General features: G+C 38.6%; 1 protein-coding gene across 1 annotated transcript in view; it reads right to left on the reverse strand.

The window, feature by feature from the left end:
- Window positions 1-5,890: 5,890 nt before the first annotated feature.
- Window positions 5,891-22,880, reverse strand: part of LOC149300898 (sarcoplasmic/endoplasmic reticulum calcium ATPase 3-like) — an 83,537-nt gene continuing 66,547 nt past the window's right edge. The window contains exons 12-22 of the mRNA XM_089484437.1: window positions 21,606-21,731; window positions 18,234-18,452; window positions 17,817-18,152; window positions 17,513-17,733; window positions 15,845-16,047; window positions 15,406-15,491; window positions 14,744-14,877; window positions 10,889-11,006; window positions 10,064-10,181; window positions 8,504-8,579; window positions 5,891-5,936 (exon numbers count right to left, since the gene is read on the reverse strand). Coding sequence (XP_089340563.1) covers window positions 5,891-5,936; window positions 8,504-8,579; window positions 10,064-10,181; window positions 10,889-11,006; window positions 14,744-14,877; window positions 15,406-15,491; window positions 15,845-16,047; window positions 17,513-17,733; window positions 17,817-18,152; window positions 18,234-18,452; window positions 21,606-21,731 — 1,683 coding nt within the window. The remainder of the gene's footprint in view (window positions 5,937-8,503; window positions 8,580-10,063; window positions 10,182-10,888; window positions 11,007-14,743; window positions 14,878-15,405; window positions 15,492-15,844; window positions 16,048-17,512; window positions 17,734-17,816; window positions 18,153-18,233; window positions 18,453-21,605; window positions 21,732-22,880) is intronic.

Raw genomic sequence — 22,880 nt, forward strand, 5'->3', positions numbered from 1 at the left:
ATATCTCTCATATTAAAATAGGATTCCTTGTTTTCTTTTATTCTAAAAATACATTTGATTAATATATCCAGCTCATTATGAAGCACCTCACATGACACACACTGTTTGTAACACCTTGTACAATATTTTGTATAAATTACTTTTTTTTTTTTAAACAAATGTCCAAACCTGTGTTCCAATCAATGCAGAACCAATATCACCCCAGTGGAAAACAAAATGCTGCACTTTACAAAACCAGAAACAAACACAGAGTACAACAATTACAGCCAGAAAACATGGTAAAGATACAAGCTTTCAAGACCACTTGTGTCTCTTCTTCTTCTTCTATCATAGCTTAACATTATACCTGATGATGATAATATTTAATATGCCTGAAGAGACCTAAGTATCTCAAAAACTTGCAATCTAATGCAAATCAGTTAGCTAATAAAAGGTGTCATCTTCACCAAACCGGTTTATTTTCTTTCGATGGCTATCAGGGTACTAATTTACAGTGACTCTGCAAATTACAAATTCTGACATTAATCTAAATGTATCAATGTTTAACATATGTTACAAGTTGAAGGTTCACTGGTTACAAAGCAAAATACAACGCACGAAGCAATAATGTAAAATGAATAGGTGCATCATAATGGGCCAATTGTATCGTTAGTGATGATAGTGATGTCCTTTATGTTATCAACTAAGACAGCTGTATTATTGGCTTTATAATGACCTTGTATGGCCTTTAAAAGTAGTTTGCTAAAATAAAACTGTGGTTACTATACTACATGTGGACAACAGAGAAACAGCATTCAAAATGATCATAAACTTTCAGTGAGTTCAAGTGACCAGTGTGGATCTACTTTTTTGGTACGCACAATTTTATTGGATGCTCCTTTCATACAAAACGATAACAGATTTCTCACTAGGCAGACTTGGAGTGCTGAAAAGCCGCAAGGGTTAAACTTATCCCAAACATTTTTAACAAATCCTTTTTTCCCTAATATTGTCTGCCTACATCCTACCCAGTTCTGCATTTACCTCTTCTAGGAAATCACTTTTTAAGCGTTTAGGTGTGCAAGTGGTCTTTGTATCTACAATCATTGGCATGTGGGCTTTCTTTTTCCAGCAGATGTTATACAAAGTGATATCAGTATCCACACGTATGACATGTGTTGCATAAACCTGAATATCAAACAGCGGTGCTTTTACGGCTCAATGATGAACCTATGTGAAAGCCTTAGTCATGCTGAGAAGTGTCAGTTTAGGTGAACACTACTTTATTATTTCTACAACTAGGATTGTTACTGTTACTTAAAACCACAAGAGACACCCTCTGAAAGGATAGCCAAGTCAGCTACTTAATTTTCTCTAAATTCATGAATCATAACCTGAATTATTCCAACGTCATTAATGCCTGCTGACATTTTCAGAGTTTCTTTAATGTCATCTCACAAATGCTACTGGGTGTAAAACACAGACTGCCTGTTCTGCTATCATACTAGCTAAATAAAAAAAGATGTCAAAATCTGCCAAATCAATGTTAGCAGTCTGTCCATAACACACCAGTATTGTGCAAAATCAGTAAAACTCAGTAGAAAGCAACATTACTATTAGGCCCTGGTTAGGCCATTTAAAAATGAAAACAACATGTATCACACTCCATGGTAAATATCTCCTTTGTAAACCATTGCTTGCTTCAACAAACATATATTGAAAATACATTTCGAACTATATATATATATATATATATATATATATATATATATATATATATATAATGACTTATAAGTTATATCGTAAATGTCTACCGAAGGGTGTGATGAATACATTGCTCAGTTGAGATAACTTTCAAGAAATCTAATTTAATATGTGATTATATATATATATATATATATATATATATATATATATACACACACATACATACACACACACACACACACACACACAACCATTATAGATGACCTCCTAACCTCTTCAGAAGTTCACTGGGATTTATAATGCATATATAGTTGAAACTTTGCATCTCTAACACACTTAATGTTCATTGAAAGGTTATTGTATTGCTGCTTACCCTTATTTAATAAGAAGCGGCAGACTATTAATGGTTTGTTAAGATTCCTCAAAGCACAACAAATCCAAGTTACAAACAATTTAGATTGTGTTATCGAAATGCCAACATTCTTTACAACCTATCTGGCAAGAAAGTTGCTCAAGACTGCTAAAAAATCATTGTTAATGATCAAGGGATTGAATGACTCGGTGTTACTGGTTGTCCCTGAAAAGAAGATCAGTTTTCCACTAATAATTCTTACAAAACATAAAAGTATTTACAAAAGAAGAAAACAAAGAAATCCAAAGACTAGATTTTATGTGGTGTACATTACAGAATGAGAGCAACGTGGATTAAAAAAAGACATCAACCAGCAGTGATACTGCATTGTGCCAGTAATTCAATTTCATTGGTTTCCTTATCAAACTGCCCTTCCAAGCCCAAAATCTCTATCTCGGAAATGTGATATCAATGCACGTGATCAGTGTATATGTAATAAAAACAATTATTTAACCCTTCCCAGAATAAATTTTGTCACACTTTAATATGCCAACTCAGTCTTATACAAATATATTAAAAACAAAAAATCATAATTCCACTCTAAAATAGAAATACATTTCTGTAGCATAGAAACATAGTATTTTTTCTGTTGCTATTTTTACAAGGTGTCATGTAAATTATCTCAGCATTTTAAATACAGTATATATTATTAATTACAGTAACATATTTTGCATTTTTTTCTGTACGGTGAATCTGTTCAGTAGTATAACTAATGAATGCATTCCTTTGGGTCACTGACTAATTAAATATACGTTGAATAGGGTGGCAAAGCAGATAGAAAGTCGATATTTTTTCTTTACGTAAACAATGTCTAGACATTCTTCTAGCTTCCCTTTTCTTAGCTATGTGTTTTTTGAATTCTAAAATTTTGAGATGTCACAAGTATATATAACGTTACTTTTTCAGTATTTTTAGAACATTGGGGTAACTGCCATATCACAATATGTCTCTAACAAGTATATATTTTGCAGAACTGTATTATTGCCACAAAAGCTTTGCCAAACCATGCCAGCTCGGTTCACTTAATTGTTATGAAATGAAAACCAAACTTTAAATAAAGTTAAGGAAAAAAAAATATATATATACTTAAAATATTATGTACCCAACAAACTCTAATGTAATATATTAAAATATTTCAGGTGGCAGGGGAAATAATTATAATTATTTTTCCTTTTGAAGCTGCATAGGGTTGACAAGTATTCTGCTGGACACTCACATGAGCTATTCAATAGTCCAATTGTGTAACATAATTTTTTGTTTAGTGTGGTATCTGACATTTTTCCTTTTAAATGTTTTACCTTTAACAATGTAATGGTATTTAGATGAAGTAATGTCAAATATAAAACATAAGAGATATTTCCATGTTTTTTAAACTAGTAAGCAAGCACTATTTCTCATGGTTCCAAAGTTGTTTGGCCAAGCTATTAGCTCCCATCTGCTGTGCGCACAGTATAAAGAGATGGACTTCCCCCGCAGAGCACATACAGCACAGTCTGTGCGCTGAGCAGTATGAACAAGTGGTACTAACATATAAAGTATTGTAGGACCTCTCTGAGGCATCTCATATAGTGCATGCATACTACTTTATGTTAGATAGTGGCTTTCCAGTACACAAATTGTGGAGGGGACGTCTTTTAAGCACAGAATAGTAAGAAAGAGAGATAAAGTATTGGTCCAACAGAAGGTGAAGCCATTTAATGAAGTTTATACCTTCGAATGGGCCAACACAGAATAAGGATGATGATGATGATGATGATTTTCTTTTGAAGAAGAGACCTCTGGGGTTGGCCCAATAAAAGGAATTAAGTCAGGTGGCTGCATGAAGGTCTACATATGCAGACAGAATTTTTTTTTTTTTTTTATTTACTGGTACATTAATGCAGCTCAAAATCTTTTGAATGATTTACTTAAATCAGAGCTCTCTGGTTTAATGGAGACTATAGGTCTTTAGACCTATTCAACCATAAAAAGGGTTATTTACTTATTACTAATTCCGTTACAGGCAATCTTTATTCTACCATTAATTAATGTAAATTTCCTCCACATCTCTTATCACCAATACATTAATGCAAAATGCATACAGCAAAGTAGACTTTAAATGTTTACAGTAGTTGATATCAACATAAATTAAAACACAATAACTTGAAGTGAGGATTTATCTTCCAAGAGATAAATAAGATTTGTTTGAGTAACCAGCCACATTTCACTACTCCCCTTCTAGAACAGATAATGGGTGTTGCTGCAGGAACAAGTAGCCACGTATGAGAGATTTAATAGGGTTGACAGATTTCTTAACCAGTCATAAAGGAGTATAACATAGTTTTGAGTTTAAAACAAAAATAACGCCACCTAAAAATTTGGTGAGCCGAAAATTACTCTCAGGAACTTGGCAACAATATGAACATGCTGGCCTGCCAATTAAGTTTTACCTATTTGATATTCAAGTATTTTGGGGAGAGTCTGCCTGTATTATGGCTAGTCATTTGAGAAATCATATTATACCATGATTTGAAATGTACATTTGCTGGCAGAAGACCCAGATACAGGAGTTTGAATTTACACTTGATCTGGTCTCAAATTGAACTGAGGCTTGACCGAGTTTTGTAAATTCAATCTCAAGTATTTATACACTCAATCAAAAAAGCCAAGCAAAAATACTGAATGACACTAAGGGTAATTTAGGTCTAAAGTACTACAAGTGAAGCAGTAAATAGAAACATTCTATAAGTTTCCATCGAAGAGTCACTCTTACTACATCAATCCTTAGTGGAAGAATCCCATTTAATGGTGTAAAGTCTGGCCCTGAATTTTTAGGTATTCTGTCATACTCTGTGGGAGAATTTGTTCTAGTTATAGAAGATTAATAGATAGAAGGTTACAGAGGAGACATCCCAATGTAGCAATTTACCCAGGCTACAAAACATGGGCAAATAATAGCACACGTTTATACAGTAGATGTATCGGCACCCATATGTTTTATGGTTTTATATGTTTAACTATATTTGCCCTGATTCCCCACCCAAATTAATGCACATTGACTCTTTGGTAAACATGAGCCTGTATTCTAAGCTTGCGAATAGAAACGTACAACTGATTAATTTTTAACATGGCAATGAGTTAACCAAGACGTGCCCAACAATACGTGTGTGTGTTGTCAAGATGAAATGTATAAGATCAGCACCTCTACAGACACCCTTATACCTCTAGAAGGTTTTGACATTTTAAACCAAGAAGGGACTTGGACCAACACATGGCATATGTCATTGTCAACTCTACACTGTAGAAGAAGTAGATCTGACAGCTCATGTCCCAGAGCACACATTTTGGTATTGGCATCTAAAATATTTTGGAAAAGAAGTAAATGTGACAGCTGCAAGATCTTAGTTTCCAAGTGTGTTGACCTAAAATAACAGGAAGTCTGTTTGTTACTCAGTAACAATGGAACCACACAGCAATAAAGAAAGCACACTGGATGTTGCCTGGTTTTCTGTATAGGTCTTCACGCATAGACACATCAAGTTATAGGTCCTTGAATTATCATGAGCTTGCACATTTAAAACCTAAACAAACCATTTAAAATTAGTTGTAATCCCCTAACCACATTTCAGCCGTCCGGTTATTGCACCTGTATGTACAGAAAAAAGCTACAAACAAATATTTCAGTAACATTTTTTTTGTTTGTTTTTTTATGCTTTTCACCCACATATATCTGATAGTGGGAGAGGTCCTGCTGTCAACTTCAGGTTTTCAAACGTGCAGGAGATTTAGTTGGAAAAAGATCTAAGAGTTTTGTTATTTTGAAATGTTGTTGTCTGGGTTCTGTATAATTCGTTTCCTCCTAAAAAGGAAAATAAAGGACAAAATGTAAGATACAGGAAATCAAGACAAGAGGAAAAAATTACATTAATTTAAACTTAAAACATGGGCTGTAAAAATTATGCCAATCCAAATGAATCCATGCGAGAAAAGTACGGTGGGGAGAGTCTGTAAATGAAAATGATTATAATTGTAGATGGAAAGAATTTCAGTACTTGTCAATGGCATAATTGCATGGGTCACCGTAGCTTTATCCAGATCTCCCAGTCAGGATGTAGGAGGCACACCATTAACCCTTTTTCACAGTGGTCAAGTGTAGCAACAGGACATCCGAAATCAAAGATCACCCTTTTACTATCAGGATCAACTTATGTGTAACTCTACTAGCAACCTAAGGGACATTAGCCTTCAAGTAAAAAGTGACCTTGTGGAGAAGCTAGTTATGACTTTTTTTCGTTAGTTTGTCATTTTCTGTGCAAGTATATAATGACATACATGCTTGAGAACTTGCAAGCAGGACATTCTTTGGCATTGACCCTTCGTGATTAATTATGTAAAGCAAAGTAAAGTGTTGAAGCTATATAAATAGTATGAAACAAAGACGATGACACAAATTACATTTTGGATATTTCTCTTTTTTTTTTTTAAACTTGTTTGCATCCTAAAATTATTGGCACAGCCAATACTCCAGTGGTATAGGGTACTCATGTACACTAAATAAAAATGTCTGATAAATACTTTAAAGATATGGTCTCATTGTTAAGCTGCTTTTAGGTGGTCTACGTGCTGTGTAATGCAGGGTCACCAATAAATGTTTACTATTCATCTGTTCCTGGAAATCTGGCAAGAGCATGCCAGTTTGTAATGCCTCCTACTCTTTACAGCCTTCATCCTGTCAGTTTATTAATCACTGTGCTGGAACTTCTTGCCATTTTAGGAGGCTGAAAACAGACATCCAGGTTTACTTTTACTGAGCTACTCTGCCTTACAAGACCTATTATGCATTACTCACGACAATGGAAAACACAGTCCTTGCTACCTAGTGATCGCTATGAGAGCTATGGAAAATTTAGATTAATTAACTGCCCTTCGTTGGCAGGAATGTGGCTTGGCCAGGGAGCAATTCATTAGGTGAAATGCTGACACTTAGCACTACAAAGTGCAATAAGCAACAGTTTGGATTTTATTTTAGTAGCATGCATTTGCCTCACTAAATGAGTTGTGCTATATTTAAAAGGGTTTTGCTCAATTCTAAAAAAATTGAAGATGTTAGTGCCATACCTGGAGTGGTTATTATCCAGGCAAACAATAATGGCTCTAAATGAAAACTTACTATAATACAGTATTTCAGACCCTCAGACAAAAAGGCCACCACCAATGCCTACTCAAAAACTGGAAGATGATGAGCATATATGGGAACCCCCGGAGCACTCCCTTATCTTGTTGAGCCGATTGCAGTGGGTGGGGCAAGACACAAACAGGGGTGGGACTAACTGTGGATAGGGGAGGGGCTCTTCATTAGTAGAGTCCACAGATATGAGCAAAAGCCTCACATAACAGCCACAGTGCTTCATTTTGGAAAATTCTATATTTTCTGGGTCAGTGTAGTAACCAGAGAAACATTCCTGTTGACAGTCACACCTTGTGACATTTTTTTGTCTTTATAAGCATGTAAGCAACGGTTTTGGGCAAGTTAAATTGGAGATTTCACAAATATGACTGTACAAAATCAGGGGTGTATCTAGAGTATTTGGCACTCCGGGTGGATCCTATATTTGGCAACCTGTACACTTTAAAATGTAAAGACACAATTTCACAAATTCTTACTCACACCCTCTCACAATCTCACTCTCTCAGACTTTCTCTAAATGTCTCCCTACCTTCTCTGATAACAGTGTCCCTGTCTCCTTTCCCGCAGCTCAGTTTTTTCTCTTGCCTTTGTCTTCTTTCTCCATCCGCTTCTCCCTGTTTTTTTTCTTGTTTTTGTCTGCTTCTCTGTAAACCAGGCCTCTCAGAGTGCTTCTGCAAAAGGTCAGGGCTTCAGGGCACACCCTCTCCCCTGAGGAACATGGTGCGGCTGTCCCCGTGGTTCCGCTCTTTTGGCCAGAATAATGAAGACGCATTATTCTGGCCTATCTGAGTACTTTCAGAAAAGAGCAGAGTCGCGGGGACTGTCTGTTCCTCCAGAAGTGCCCCAGGAAGCCTGGTTCGTGGAGAAGAAAGGCGAAAGAAGAACAAGAAGACACAAGAGAAGAAGTGGCGCTGCTTGGAAAGAGACAGGGACATGGAAGCAGTCGACATTGGATGAATATCTTCATAGGCATATAGAGGCCCTTTATCAGTGACCATCACTCCTGTGTTCCAATGGCACGTTGTGTTCGCTTATGCAAGTTTAAACGGCAAATTGATCATTAAAAAACCAATTTGCAATTATGTTAATACAGCTAGAAATGTCCCAAACAGCTAAGCAACCCCAAACATTTGAACAGTAATGTATATATATATACCTATGTTATTAATGAGATAGCATAACCTACTCTCTTGCACACACAAATATTAATAAAAAAAGATGTAAAGCAGAACACCAACCCAGCTTGTTCTTGACTCTTGTAGGAGTTCACTGGAGCTGTCCCATTCCAGGACTGTTCAACTGTCTTCAATAGGCCTTCATATTCCGAACATTGAATTGGTAAAATGGTATAAGATATCCATGTAGATAAGCAAAAAAAAGAAAGAGAAAAATTGAGTTTGTACAGCTGATCACAACATCTTTTGAAATGTTTTGTAAAATGCTTCTCCATTAAAGCAACATCATGGATAGCAGCATGGCAGTCATACTGATTTGTCCAGACTGTACCCATGGGGCCTAATTACCCAAGTTCAATTAGATGAATAACAAAACTAAGAGGTTAATTTATCTAGTACCAGATGAATTAACTTATTCAGTGTGCAAGGTTTTAGCAGCATCTAGTGGCAAATTGATAAAAGAGCAGACTGTTAAGTAAATGGTTTTGTAAATACAGAGGGGGTTTAACGAAACTGTTTTGATAATAAATGTTGCTACTCTGACTACACCACTCTTAGTAAATGGATTAACTTGTCATCTGCACAGATGTCGGCTTCCTAACCATTGGGAGGTATATGAAAATATATTGTCTAAATCATCAACTATTTATTAGTAAAACAACAGTTTACATGTTTTTTTAAATAAAATATTTGCTGAAAGGAAAAGGTGGTATGACATCAGATTCAAAAATATGTGACTTCAAGACCTGCAATTATGAAAAAAAATTACGGGACATTTATGGGTATACAGATTTTTCTATACAATATTTAGTCACACCTGTAACCAATCTAGTCAAATGTCCCCAAAATGGCAAAGAGAAAGGTAATTATCAGTTCTGTGATCTTTTTAACATAATAATTTAGATAAGAAGAACCAGGGATATTCATGTCGAATACTTTGATACTGTTAAACTGCTCTGGGCAGATCGCCCTAACAGCTGCAGTCAGGAGCTGCTCCATCTTTTATACAGTAAATTTTAGCTTACACAGTGACCTTAAACATTAAAAATAAGCATATAGTAATGCCAGTGGGTGTCCTTCCTTTTTCTCTACTCTATGTAGTTAATTAAGGATAATCAGGGTGTGCCCGGAAGCTCTGCCTTTTTGCAGACGTGCACCCTACTTGGGTAGGGCAGTCCACCGTAGGTGCCTATTATCAGGGGGGGGTTCACATTGGAACCCAGGGGTTGCGTCCCTTAACCTCGCATTAAATGCAGTATGCATGTATGACTGTGTTTACGTTAGAGTGTAGAAGTGTTTGCGCGTGAGCATAAATGTGTGTCTATAAGTGTGTGAGCATGGACATGGTTAGCACCGTGAACCTGTTTGAGGACATCTAGGTATATTATATACTGAAATGTAAAATGCACTTTAATAGCAATAAGAAGAGAGTCGGAATAAGAGCATGTAGTTATGTACAGCCCAAAGCTGTATCACAAATAAATAAGCCTATTTACAATGGATACTGCAATGCGTGTTTGTTGTTTCAATTCAATGTGGTTTCAATAAATGTGAATCAAAAAAGAATGTTCATGTCACAGTGGCAAGCTTAAATATCCAGAAGTAAAGCAGGTATTTTTTTACCATGTAGATGATGCCGAGAAATATATTTAAGACCTTCATCAAGCAAGATAACAGGCAGGGACATTTTCAGTACTACCACCCACTGTGAGAAGCTCAGGGGAGTCACTTGGAAGATTAGCTGCAGAATGCAAAAAAATGTTAAAAAAAGTTAACTCCACATTTTTAAGACAACACTACATCCTCACATGGAGAACACATTTCTAACTCTATATCCTATGTTAATATATGGTGTAAAACTCATGGCAAACTCCTACATTAACTATGCAGTAAGTTATGACCACTGAAGTCCTCGGCAACATATTTATGATCTTAAAATGTGTTGCTTAAGTTTTTCATAGCTAAGATAAGTAAGTTTTTCATAGCATAGATAAGTAGCATCAGTGGAAATACAGAACAACTTAGTTCAGTTACAGAACTGGGCCTGACCAGAATTGATTGTCAAAATCAAGATTTTACCAGGTCACCGTCACATTTATTAGGGCTGCCTACCTTGTTGCATGTCCTCCTCTTGCCTCTTTCTAACTTACTAAAGTCTGAGGCATGTTAGCAACTACAGTATATGAAGACATCTAGCCTGGTCATATTCAAGCACAGTCTATGGGGCAGACATTAATGTTCAACTGCTACTCTGCCTAGCCTGTCGCTACAAAACATGTCTGCTGACCTGGATTTGCCCTGATTATAATCATCCCTGGTCAAGAAATATTTTTTGGAAGCACATAGGCCAACTATATGAATATCCAAACAAGTGTTCACATAGTTAAATCATCTCTAACAGCATAAATTTCTCAAATTACGCAACATTTTTAGCTTTATAATACTTACTGGCATGGGTTTTACATGGAGGATCAGGAAGTGCAGCGCCATAGACATAATAATGGCTCCAAGAAGCCAAATATTAAGCCATGGAGGCATTCTTAATAATGACTGATTTTCAGACAAGCTGTAGAGATTAAACAGAATGATTGATAAACATTTAGCTATGACTGAAATTATAAATAAAGCACAGGAACGCAGGCTTTAGTTGCAAAGTCTTTACTGAGCACCTACCCATATCACTGTACATTTTATGAATTTACACCTTGCCTCTACTACATTGAATGGGTCTAATCTTCTACCCCACACAAAGCACTCCTTGCGGTGATAATGTTCACTCACATGCAGTAGCCCTGGGATACTTTTTTTTGCAGACATATTATTAAAGGTTTCAAGACAAATTACTATTTAAATTATACCTAAAACATGGTCTCCTAATATTTTTAATGTAATAGTATATTTATATTTAGTAATAGTATATTTAGTACTTCACAATTAGTGTATGAAAAACACTAATTTTCATGTAAGGTCATAACAAATACATCTTTATAGAGAACCTGAAACATTATGAAGGTGCTTTATGTGCTATGTGGACTGTAACCTTTAATAGACTAATGTACTATCGAACAAATTAAATTCGGATTTATTGAAGGTCTGTCACTATACTTTCCCATGGAAGAAACATATATTCAAACTTATGGAGCTACAAGTATGTTCCTCTCTTGACTTCTTTTTAATGCTATTAAAAATTTGGACGTCAGTATCATGAGCTCCAAAAATATCCATAAATGGCAAAATAAAATGTTTTTAGATGATCCTAGAAAATTCCAAATTATCTTTGGAGTGAAAGACCAGTCTCTAAAAAATATACTTTTTATGTGATCAAGATACTACAATTAGGGGGAAATTATTAAGATTTACATTAAATTACAAAGAGGTTATTATGTATTTCCTGAAATGTCTAGTTGAACATGAATTAATTTTATTTATTGACATTTGTTATTGAATACATAATGGTCCTGATTACAAGCTGGCAAAAAGGTCAGTTCATATCTATTCGTGTCTGCTAAGTTTGGCCAGAGATAAAACCAGATATAGTCTTGTCACATATTTTTAGTGCCAAACTGTGTGTCAGTGTAAACTGTCAATAGCTCTCTTTTAAAACCTACAGAAGTACTCAGGCCGGATGGACCTAGGGGCTGATGGAGCTGCAGCTCCAGGCCCCTACCTTAAAATAGGCCCAGTCAGAACTAGACTGACTGGGCCTATGCGGCCTCTACGGCTGTCCTTAACACAGGGCCTGCCCCTTAAGCCCGCAGCAACTGCGATCAGGCCTCCACTCTAGTAGCGGGCTGCCGCTACTTACCTGGCAGACGCGCGCGAGCAGCGTCTCTTCTACCGCCAGGGGGACACAGGAATCCAACGGAGTCACGTTACGTATGTCACTTGACCCTGCTGCACGTCTGCTTCCCCTGTGCAGTAGAACAGGTTGTTCGCAGGTAAGGGGGTGAGGGAGGCTGTATGAAGGAGTATGTGAGATTGAGTGAATCTGTGAAGCAGTGAGTGAATTAATGTTTGTGAATGAGTATATGTAAATGAGTATCTGAATGAGAGAAGTAATGAGTATCAATGTATGAATGAATATCTGAATGAGTGAATGATTATATGTAAATTAGTGAATAAATATTTGTGAACGAGTGAATGAATGTGTGTGTGTGAAAGCATGGGTGTGTAGGGGGGGCAAAGATGCCACAGGCAGGCTGTTTGGGGGGCAGCGACCATCACATAAATCAATACCAAAGTGAAACCGTCCATGGAAACCCTCCGGATGCGGGCGTCAGTGTGGCAGATCCTGTCCTGGTGTTCGTGTTTGGGTGTCAGTGTGGCAGAGCCTGTCCTGTTGTGTGTGTGTGTTTGGGTGTCGGTGTGGCAGAGCCTGTCCTGGTGTGTGTGTGTTTGGGTGTCGGTGTGGCAGAGCCTGTCCTGGTGTGTGTGTGTGGGTGTCAGTGTAGCAGAGCCTGTCCTGGTGTGTGTGTTTGGGTGTCGGTGTGGCAGAGCCTGTCCTGGTGTGTGTGTTTGGGTGTCGGTGGGGCAGAGCCTGTCCTGGTGTGTGTGTCTGGGTGTCAGTGTGGCAGAGCCTGTCCTGGTGTGTGTGTTTGGGTGTCGGTGTGGCAGAGCCTGTCCTGGTGTGTGTGTTTGGATGTTGGTGTTGAAGAACCTGTTCTGGTGTTTGTGTTTGGGTGTCAGTGTGGCAGAGCCTGTCCTGTTGTGTGTGTGTTTGGGTGTCGGTGTGGCAGAGCCTGTCCTGTTGTGTGTGTGTTTGGGTGTCGGTGTGGCAGAGCCTGTCCTGTTGTGTGTGTGTGGGTGTCGGTGTGGCAGAGCCTGTCCTGGTGTGTGTGTGTGTTTGGGTGTCGGTGTGGCAGAGTCTGACCTGGTGTGTGTGTGTGGGTGTCAATGTAGCAGAGCCTGTCCTGGTGTGTGTGTATGGGTGTTGGTGTGACAGAGCCTGTCCTGGTGTGTGTGTGTGTGTGTGTGTGTATGGGTGTTGGTGTGGCAGAGCCTGTCCTGGTGTGTGTGTGTCTGGGTATCAGTGTGGCAGAGCATGTACTGGTGTGTGTTTGGATGTCGGTGCTGAAGAACCTGTGTCTGGGTGTCCGTGTGGCAGAGCCTGTCCTAATGTGTGTGTTCGGGTGTCAGTAAACAAGGCTTAGTTTCTAAGTGAAAGTTTGGTTTGTTTTTCAAAGTGTCTACCTCTTTCTAAGTACCAACTAAATGGTCAAAGATTAGTTACTGTTTTCAATCTTTCATTAAAGATATAGCACTTTATAAATTGCATGACATTATGATTCATTTATTATATATTTATGTAATGCTAATTGATTACAGTGACAAAAGCATGCTGAAATATAACTAATAGACAACAAGAAATTTTACATTAAATTTATCAGAATTTGGTTTAACAAAAAAAACAAACAAACAAAAAAAAATTGGCTGCTCAGTCTTAAATGCCCGGGCCTATTTTTTGTCCAAGTCCGGGCCTGGAAGTACTGCAAGGACAACCATGATAATTTCTGAAAACTGCTAAGGCTGTGTATCACAAAGTAAAAAGAATTTAAGATACTTTAATTCCTAAGAAACACATAACTTATAGTTCAGAAAATACAGTATTGAAAGATTAAAGTGATATATAATTTAGCCAATGATAAAGCCTGAATATAAGACTACCCTATAAGAAAAAGTTATTAGTAAATATTAACTTACATTTTTCACATTTAATAAAAACTATTAGAGAAAAATGCATTTTTTAAAATTTCCTTTTATTTGCCACTCTGCCCCCCCAGATATGGCTTATACCCTCCTATATGCCACTCTGCCCCGCTGATATGCCTTATACCCCTCTATATGCCACTCTGCCCCCCGATATGCCTTATACCCCCCTATATGTCACTCTGCCTCCAGAAATGCCTTATACCCCCCTATATGCCACTCTGCCCCAGATATGCTTTACACCCCCTATATGCCACTCTGCACCAGATATGCCGTATACTACCTATATACCACTCTGCCTCCCTGATATGCCACTTTGCCCCCCATATGTCACGCTGCCCCTGATATGCCTTATACCCCCTATATGCCACTCTGCCCCCAGATATGCCTTATACCCCAACCACAACCTCGAATATAAAAGACAAGGGGTATTTTTCAGAGCATTTGCACTGAACAAAACCTTGTCTTATAATAATCTATATTTTTGCTTTATGTGGCTTTACAGAAATCTTAAATCTAAACAATGAACAACAAGACAACAAGTTTTAAACCTAGAGTCAAAACTACATCCTTTAAACAATCCTATGTGCTGCCTACCTGTTTAGGGCATTGCACATCTCAATGGTCACAAGCACTGAGAGGGCCATAGTGGTAGGGTAACGGGATTCGAACACTTCACAGTCAATACCTTCAAAGACTGGATTATCACTGGTACACTTCATAAAGTGTCGCTGGAAAAAAGAAAAAGAAAAAACATTTATTGTATCACTGCTTCATTGCTCCATCTTTCATACTCAGGAGACATTGGGTCTCTTGCTGTTTTATACAGCCTTTTGTTTTGAAATCATTAAACAAGTGGCAGATAATCAGAGATAACAACTCTATGCTCATAGATTTCTAAAAATGATATGTGCTGTAGTGATGTAGATACACCATCTTAAGAGTGCTCAAGTACATCCCAGTGTGTTATGGTGGATCCATGTGAAATCAGAGTACCCAGCCATTTCTTGTAGAGGAGGTAAACTGCAATACCCCCCAATACAAATGAAACAGGCGCTGCCAGGTTCACCTGGGTAGTAGGAATATTTGGTGATTTAAGACACAATGCTGGATGTGTCTCCTAGTTTCTGTATGGAAGTATGGGTTAACAGATAATCCCAGTTATTAGTAAGTTAGTAAGTAAGTAAAGAATTTTTCACTGCCCCAAGTACTGAGACCAAAATTATACATTGTGGAAACACTATGCCCTCGTAACATACCAGCTGATGAAACGTGACATGTGGTCCATCTTCATCGTATAGGAACCACCATGTTGCTGCTCCCACGGTGGCCAACCCTACGTACACTGCAAATAAAGAATAGAGATAAAAAATGATGAGTAGATTTTCACAGCAGACACACATTAAATGTATATTATTCAGTTCCAATATGAACATGAGGATTCTGCACCTCATCTATGTTAACATAACCTGACTGAATGCATTTCATAACTTAAACTTTAGTCAACAGTATTTTTGGAGGGTCGAAACTGAAGATGTGGCGAAGTAGAGAGATACAAAGAGTGTTTGCACTCCCTGAGATATGCTAAAGGTGATTCTCACCTCCTGCCCTCCTTTTTTGAGAGAGAACGGAGAAGGAGTAAATGAATGAATAAATGCATTTTGAATTTCAATGATTTGTCAAAGTTTAAAGCAATACCTCCAATCGCAAGATATCTGAAAAAGAGCCAGCCACTAATAAGAGGCTCCCTTGGATTCCGTGGAAGTTTCTCCATGATGTCCAGGTCTGGAGGATTGAATCCCAAAGCAGTGGCAGGCAACCCATCAGTCACAAGGTTCACCCAAAGTAACTGAACAGGGATAAGGGCTTCGGGTAGGCCAAGAATAGCAGTTAAGAAGATGCTGTAATTAAAAACATTTCCCTATTTAACACAATTTTGACCTTAAAAGAACATGTTTAACAACCAAGTAAACCCAAATAAATGCAAAGAGGTACCCGTCAGAGCATTGCCTTTTTCAAAAAGTCATGTTTGATCTTTCATTAGCAAGATACCAGCAAAAATGTAAATTCTGCACTCAAGTTCTCCAGTAACGAGATGTTTATTAAGTGCATGGCTTATTTTTTTTTTTAACCGAACACAAGTTGGTGATCTTTCCAACTTCATCCAAAAAATAACTGTCGCCACAGGCAATCAGAGTATTACAAACTATACCAAAAACCATTGATGCTTATTCAATAAAATATCGAAATAGACAGAACTGTGGTAAACAATATCATCATGTGTTTACTCAAACTCCAAAAATACTACAGGTTCCTTTTCACAACGTATCTGCATAAGTAATAAATAAACATGGGTCAAAATGTTTACCTGGTCCCACTTCATTCCTTTACAAACAAAAATCTTTGTAAGTATTTTTGGATATTTACGACCAATACTATTTTTAAATCAGAAAATGCAGCATGCTAGTTTGGTAAGGCAGCACCTGAGAAGTTGTTTGACCGCTGACCATACTTGGGAACTTTCTTAATGACCTGACCCTAAGACTTTTGAAATATGAACCCTTTTAATAGACCATTGTGAAGATTCTATGTAGTGATCTACTAAATGTATTACTCAAAAGGCTGTAATACCTGCACTCATGGAAACCTTGACTTGTCATTATTTACAGAGACACTTAAATTGAGTTGAGTCACCTGCATTCAAGCAGGGAATATAATCACAGCACACTAGTAGCAAAAGCACCAATTGAGAGTCTTAGATATTAGTGTTGAATAAGATAGAGTCAGCTACAGACTATGTAACCCTGAGAATCTGCCCCTTCACCCTGAGAGGTATGCTGCTGACTAAGAACATGGGAACTTGTAGGCAGTTATGTGTCCTCGCCTAGGTTGACTGGGCCTAGGGCAGCAGGTACCCTGGTACAAAACCAGGGGGTAGACCATCCTCTTGAGTGATCAAGCCCTCCGGAGGCCTGTTGCTCAAGGGCCAGTTACAGTGGTGATCTTTGATCTCCCCAACTGGCCTATTTATACTGTGGAAGCTGTGCCAGCACAGCACAACCTTCATAGACTTCATTATTAGGCACCATATTCCGGTGCCCCTTTTCTTAAACGTACACAGGCACCAAACATAGAGGAAGAGGCAACTGGGGACACTAGGGCGACCCTTAAGGTAAATACATTACTGCTTGTAGACACTATAGCTTTTGCACATAGACTTAGAGGCATCCCCTAAATACCTGGTATTTACACCTATGACAAACTAGATTACATTGCTTTCCTAATCATTGTCTTTGCTGCTATAGAGAACACACGAGTGATAGGATGAGAAAAATAATGAATCGTTACACTTTTGTAAAATCTCACCAAACAACTTCGCCCACATTGGAAGAAATAAGGTAACGAATAAACTGCTTCATATTGTTGTAAATTGCTCTTCCCTCTTCAACTGCTGACACAATAGTAGAGAAGTTGTCATCAGACAGGACCATTTCTGCAGCAGACTTTGCCACTGCAGTCCCTGAACCCATAGCAATTCCTATTTCAGCTTTCTTCAATGCAGGAGCATCATTTACTCCATCACCTGTCTAGAGAAGAAGAAACAAATGTCTTATTCCAATACATGCCAATGAATATATCAAGGTGGCATGTTAAACAGCAGGAATCTTACCATGGCAGTAATTTCATGCAAAGATTGCAGATACTCCACTATCTTGGACTTGTGGGCTGGTTCCACACGAGCAAAACAACGGGCATTCTGGCAAGCCTCACGCTGTTTTTCTAATGGAAGGTCATCAAACTCCCTCCCTGTGTATGCTTTGTCTGTTATATCTTCAGAGTCTGAAAAGATCCCAATCTTTCGGCAAATGGCTATTGCTGTACCTTTATTGTCTCCAGTTATCATAATCACTTTGATGCCAGCTTTCTTACACAACTCAATAGAAGTAGTGACTTCTTTACGGGGAGGGTCCAGCATCCCAACACATCCAACAAATGTCAGGTTTGTCTACGGAAAAGAACACAATAGTTTGTTTTGATCTACGGCAGTAGCATGATGTCGTGCCTCCTTCTACAGTGGCTGTCTTACCTCGTAATTGATGAACTTGGAAGAATCCTCCAACTGCATGTCTTCCAATTTTGATGGCACATCACGTGTCGCCAGTGCCAGACACCGAAGAGTGTCCATGCCTGTGCCCCAGTCACGAATTTTTGACATAATTTTTTCTCTGGCTGATGGAGTCAAAGGTAGCTTGTTGGTGCCCACACGCACATAATTGCAACGCTCAATTACACTCTCTGGAGCACCCTGTGGTTAAGAAGAAAGAATTCCCATTAATAAGGGTTAGAAAAGTATGAGAAGTGTGGAAAAAAAAATAGCCAAATACTAAAAAATGTCATGTGAAAACTATTGAAAATTATACAATTTTGGGTTATAAATGCTAAGAAATTAAGTCATATTTGCATTGGTCGCAGGCCACTTTTGTATTACTATAGCCATATGATTAATATTGTTTTATAAAAAAAAATGTTATTTTTCTTGTGTATTCTTATATGACACACTCACCAGAACAGACCAAAACAAAACAAAATAAATAACATTGAATAATTCAAATCAGACAGAAATGCAACTCGGGATACTTCTTCCTCTAGGTGGCACTACTTAACAATATGAAAATAGTATATTGTCCTGGACAATTTAAAAAAAACAAAAAACAGCGTTTAATAGAAAAGACACAGATAAACCCAACATGCACAGCTGCTGGCCTTCCTCTGCCGAAACAGGTTCATTTTGATATTCTCCTTGTGCCTTTAACAATTAAAATTATGTTGGAGACACCAGCCAAAAGTGGTGGAGCAAATGTGGTCTCAAAGAGGCACCGATGAAACCAGGTTCAAAGTAGTAGTAGTAGTTATACAAGGTAGACTGATTGATGGAGGTTGTTTGAGTGATTGGTACAGATGGTCTTTTCCTCTTCCTTGTTTATTTCAGTAGCAATGAGTTTGACAAGATATGAAGTCATACCCCAGTGTCTAATATAGTTCCCCCTACAAAGCCATGCACAAGTCCACTAAAGCAACAGAGGCCTCACTGTACCTCTCAATTAGAGGACCATTACAAGTAAAGATGAGCCTATTTATACAAAGACATGGGGCCTCGTTAACTGCACATACAGGTTCTTAATGTGTTCTTATCGGCTTTGCAGCAAATGGAATGTCCCTGCTGACTGGATCAGTCTAATGGTTGCTATAGTGATAAGACCACCTTTTAAACTTTGTTTCAGAATCACTTTTGATACAGTTTGATACAAAGTTTGAAAAATGATCCCATCACAGCTCAGGGGCGTAACTAGAAAGCTCTGGGCCCCGGTGCGAGAATCTGTTAAGGGCCCCCCCAACCTATCTATCCCTTTCTCACTATCTACCCTCTCCCTCCCTACCCCCCCTTCTCACGGTCTACCCTCTCCCTCCCTACCCCCCCTTCTCACGGTCTACCCTCTCCCTCCCTACCCCCCCTTCTCACGATCTACCCTCTCCCTCACTACCCCCCCTTCTCACGATCTACCCTCTCCCTCCCTACCCCCCCTTCTCACGATCTACCCTCTCCCTCCCTACCCCCCCTTCTCACGATCTACCCTCTCCCTCCCTACCCCCCCTTCTCACGGTCTACCCTCTCCCTCCCTACCCCCCCTTCTCATGGTCTACCCACTCCCTCCCTACCCCCCCTTCTCATGATCTACCCACTCCCTCCCTACCCCCTTCTCACGATCTACCCACTCCCTCCCTACCCCCTTCTCACGATCTAACCACTCCCTCCCTACCCCCCCTTCTCACGATCTAACCACTCCCTCCCTACCCCCCCTTCTCACGATCTACCCACTCCCTCCCTACCCCCCTTCTCACGATCTACCCACTCTCTCCCTACCCCCCTTTGTAGGTCACTTACCGTCAACTCCTGTGTTGAGAACGTGAGGCGTTTGTCTCGGGTGCCGGCGCTTCACTGCTGAGCGCCGGCATATGACGTCATATGCCGGCGCTCAGCGTGAAGCGCCGGCACCCGAGACAAACGCCTCATGCTCCCAACACTGCACTCTGGGCAGCGCTGAGGCAGGCGGCGGCGGGGAGCAGAGGAGTCCTGGATTTCTGTCAGTCAGGGGGGCCCAAGAGGTGCCGAGCGGTCATTTTCAGCAACCGCTCGGCACCCCCTGACTGGCAGAACTCCAGGGCCCGGTCGCAGTCGCAACCCCTGCGACCCCGGTAGTTCCGCCACTGCATCAGCTGGAAGATTGGATTGGTTTGTATAGTTAGAAGACCAGTTTTTAAACTTTGCACCAGAATTATTTTTAATAGGCCAGAAATTTCCACTAGCTCATATTTATGTGACTAATAAAAACACGATGATCTGATGTTTCCAATAAAAAACTAAAGATGAAAAAGTTAATGCCTGGATAAATGGGAAATTATGACAAACTCCAATGCGCTTTATTTTAATGTGCAATAATCAACTTCCAGTATTGTACAGATATGATTTGTATAACACAGGCATTGGTTTTCAAGTTTGCTAATATTCATACTTGTAGACAAAAAAGGGTCTGTCTATTATGGAGAACTACATTCATTCGCAACATTTGTTTGATTTGAAATAGTTTTTTTACTTTAAAAACACAGCTAAAATTTTCATTGCATCGTTTTTAAAGATTAACTATTTACCGGTAAGTTATGTCATCTTTATGATAAACTGGAATGTGACCAAAAAAATAGGTAATTCAATTATATTCCAAAAGGGCTTTTTGAAAATGACTTTGGCTTCTTCTTCTTCTTCTTCTTCTTCTTTAGAAGAGAAAACCAAATGAGATTTGGAAAAAGCCAATAAGGGTATGCATAAAAGGTGATTCTGGTGTGAAAAGTGTTTTTTTAACACCACAGAAACCAGAATGATCCGGTCAATAAGACGCTTTCAGTGGTTGCTATGGTGATAAGACCACATTTGAAGTGGTTGATTCATATAATATAATATAAGTGACCCCAATGTATTTTCTGCACTATGTGCTCTTTGCCTGCTTCATGCCAGCTGAAGGTGCATACCAGGACTGGATTTGGGATAATTAGGGCCGCCCTGGCACTTTAAGGCCACCGGCCACCTCATGACGTAAGCACGGCAAGCAGTTGAATATGACAGGCCACAAATTATGTTTGTATGCACACGTAGAATCCAGCCAGGGATATCTGCAGCACCTGATCTACTGCTGGAGTGGAAGATTACACTGATCAATGACGGACAGTGGCCCACTGGGCATTTGCCCAGTATGCCAGATGGTCAGCCTGGCCATGGTGCATACTAATGCTATAAGAATGTGTCAGGAAGTGAAATAAAAAATATTTCCTTTTTTTACGGCTTATGATCTATTGATGAATTCACTGCTCAGAAAGGTTCACAACATAACAACCAGATTGTGATTACCTTGACAAACATTTTGCTGCCAGATGTCATCGTGTTGGGATTGACAGGAGTGCAGTATACAGACATGGATTTTCGATCTCGAGAGAATTCCAGTGTACATTCTTTCTTCATGAGCTTCTTTATCATCTATAGGAATGTAATAGGGTATTAGTTGTGATTCATTTTGTTATGAGACAGCAGTAAGGGGCCTGTAACACTGTAAGACTGAGGTTACAAATAAGCAAAAACTGGATTTAGCTATATTGGTCTATTTAACTATAAGAGCAGGCAAAGTCAGTAGTGATATCTTCTATTTGGTCAACACAAAAAAACATATACAGTCACATAAGCTTTCAGGACCTCAGAGATCTCTCCTTCAGATTGAATCAATATCTAGGAATACAGTACAACAAGAGACACTATATTAAATGTTCATGTAAAAGAGACTTGTTAATATGTGATCTTTGTTTTGTAGTAATATTATGGAACAGAAAATCACATTTAACTACTTTACTTTCACACACTTTACAGGAAATATGTTATTTCTGGAGTTTAATTGCAACCGAATACTGAAAATATATCCACAATTAAAATACATGTTATCTTAGATTGTAAAATATATGTTTACATCTAACGTAAACATTCTTTGTAATGGAACTGTGGCTGTCATTTGTCACCTATCATTTTCATATCCCAAACACTGTAGCTGTTGGAGAATTGTGTCAGAATCACAGTGTTACAACCAACTGGGGTAGGGCCAGAATCTCTGTTTTTATGCAGAAACGAGAGTCAAGCCAAAAAGAAACATAAACAAACATTCTGATTTTACTTTAAGTGAGCAATTACTTACGTTTTATTTCTATTGAAACAAAATCTTAAGTATAAGTGAACTAAAAAAACACAGGGCATATACTCATTACACACTATATATATGGACAAGCAACTTAAAAAAGGGAAAGAAGATAGACAAAAGTGATGAAAAGATACCAGCAAGTAAGTGCAAAAAAAAGAGATTGAAATAGAAAGAATAGAAGAAGGAAAAAAGGAGGAAGAAATAGACCTGAAGGAAAAAAAGACCAGGAGAGGCAAAAAGCAGAAAAAAAAGGGGGGAAAAAACCCAGAAAAATATGGAAGCAAGTGAGTTGCAAAAAAGTGATAGAACATAAAAAGAATAAAACAGAAGGAAAAAAAAGTGGAAAGAAGAGAACAGAATGAGACAAGCAGGAAAGCAGAGGGGAAAAACAGGTAGCCAAAGGCAGGAAATTCAGAGAAGGCGCCCTTCTTGTGTAAATGATC

The sequence above is a fragment of the Sceloporus occidentalis genome, unplaced genomic scaffold (assembly GCF_023333645.1).
Source record: "Sceloporus occidentalis isolate IW3139 unplaced genomic scaffold, rSceOcc1.0.p SCAF_22, whole genome shotgun sequence".
Classification (NCBI taxonomy): Eukaryota; Metazoa; Chordata; class Lepidosauria; order Squamata; family Phrynosomatidae; genus Sceloporus; species Sceloporus occidentalis.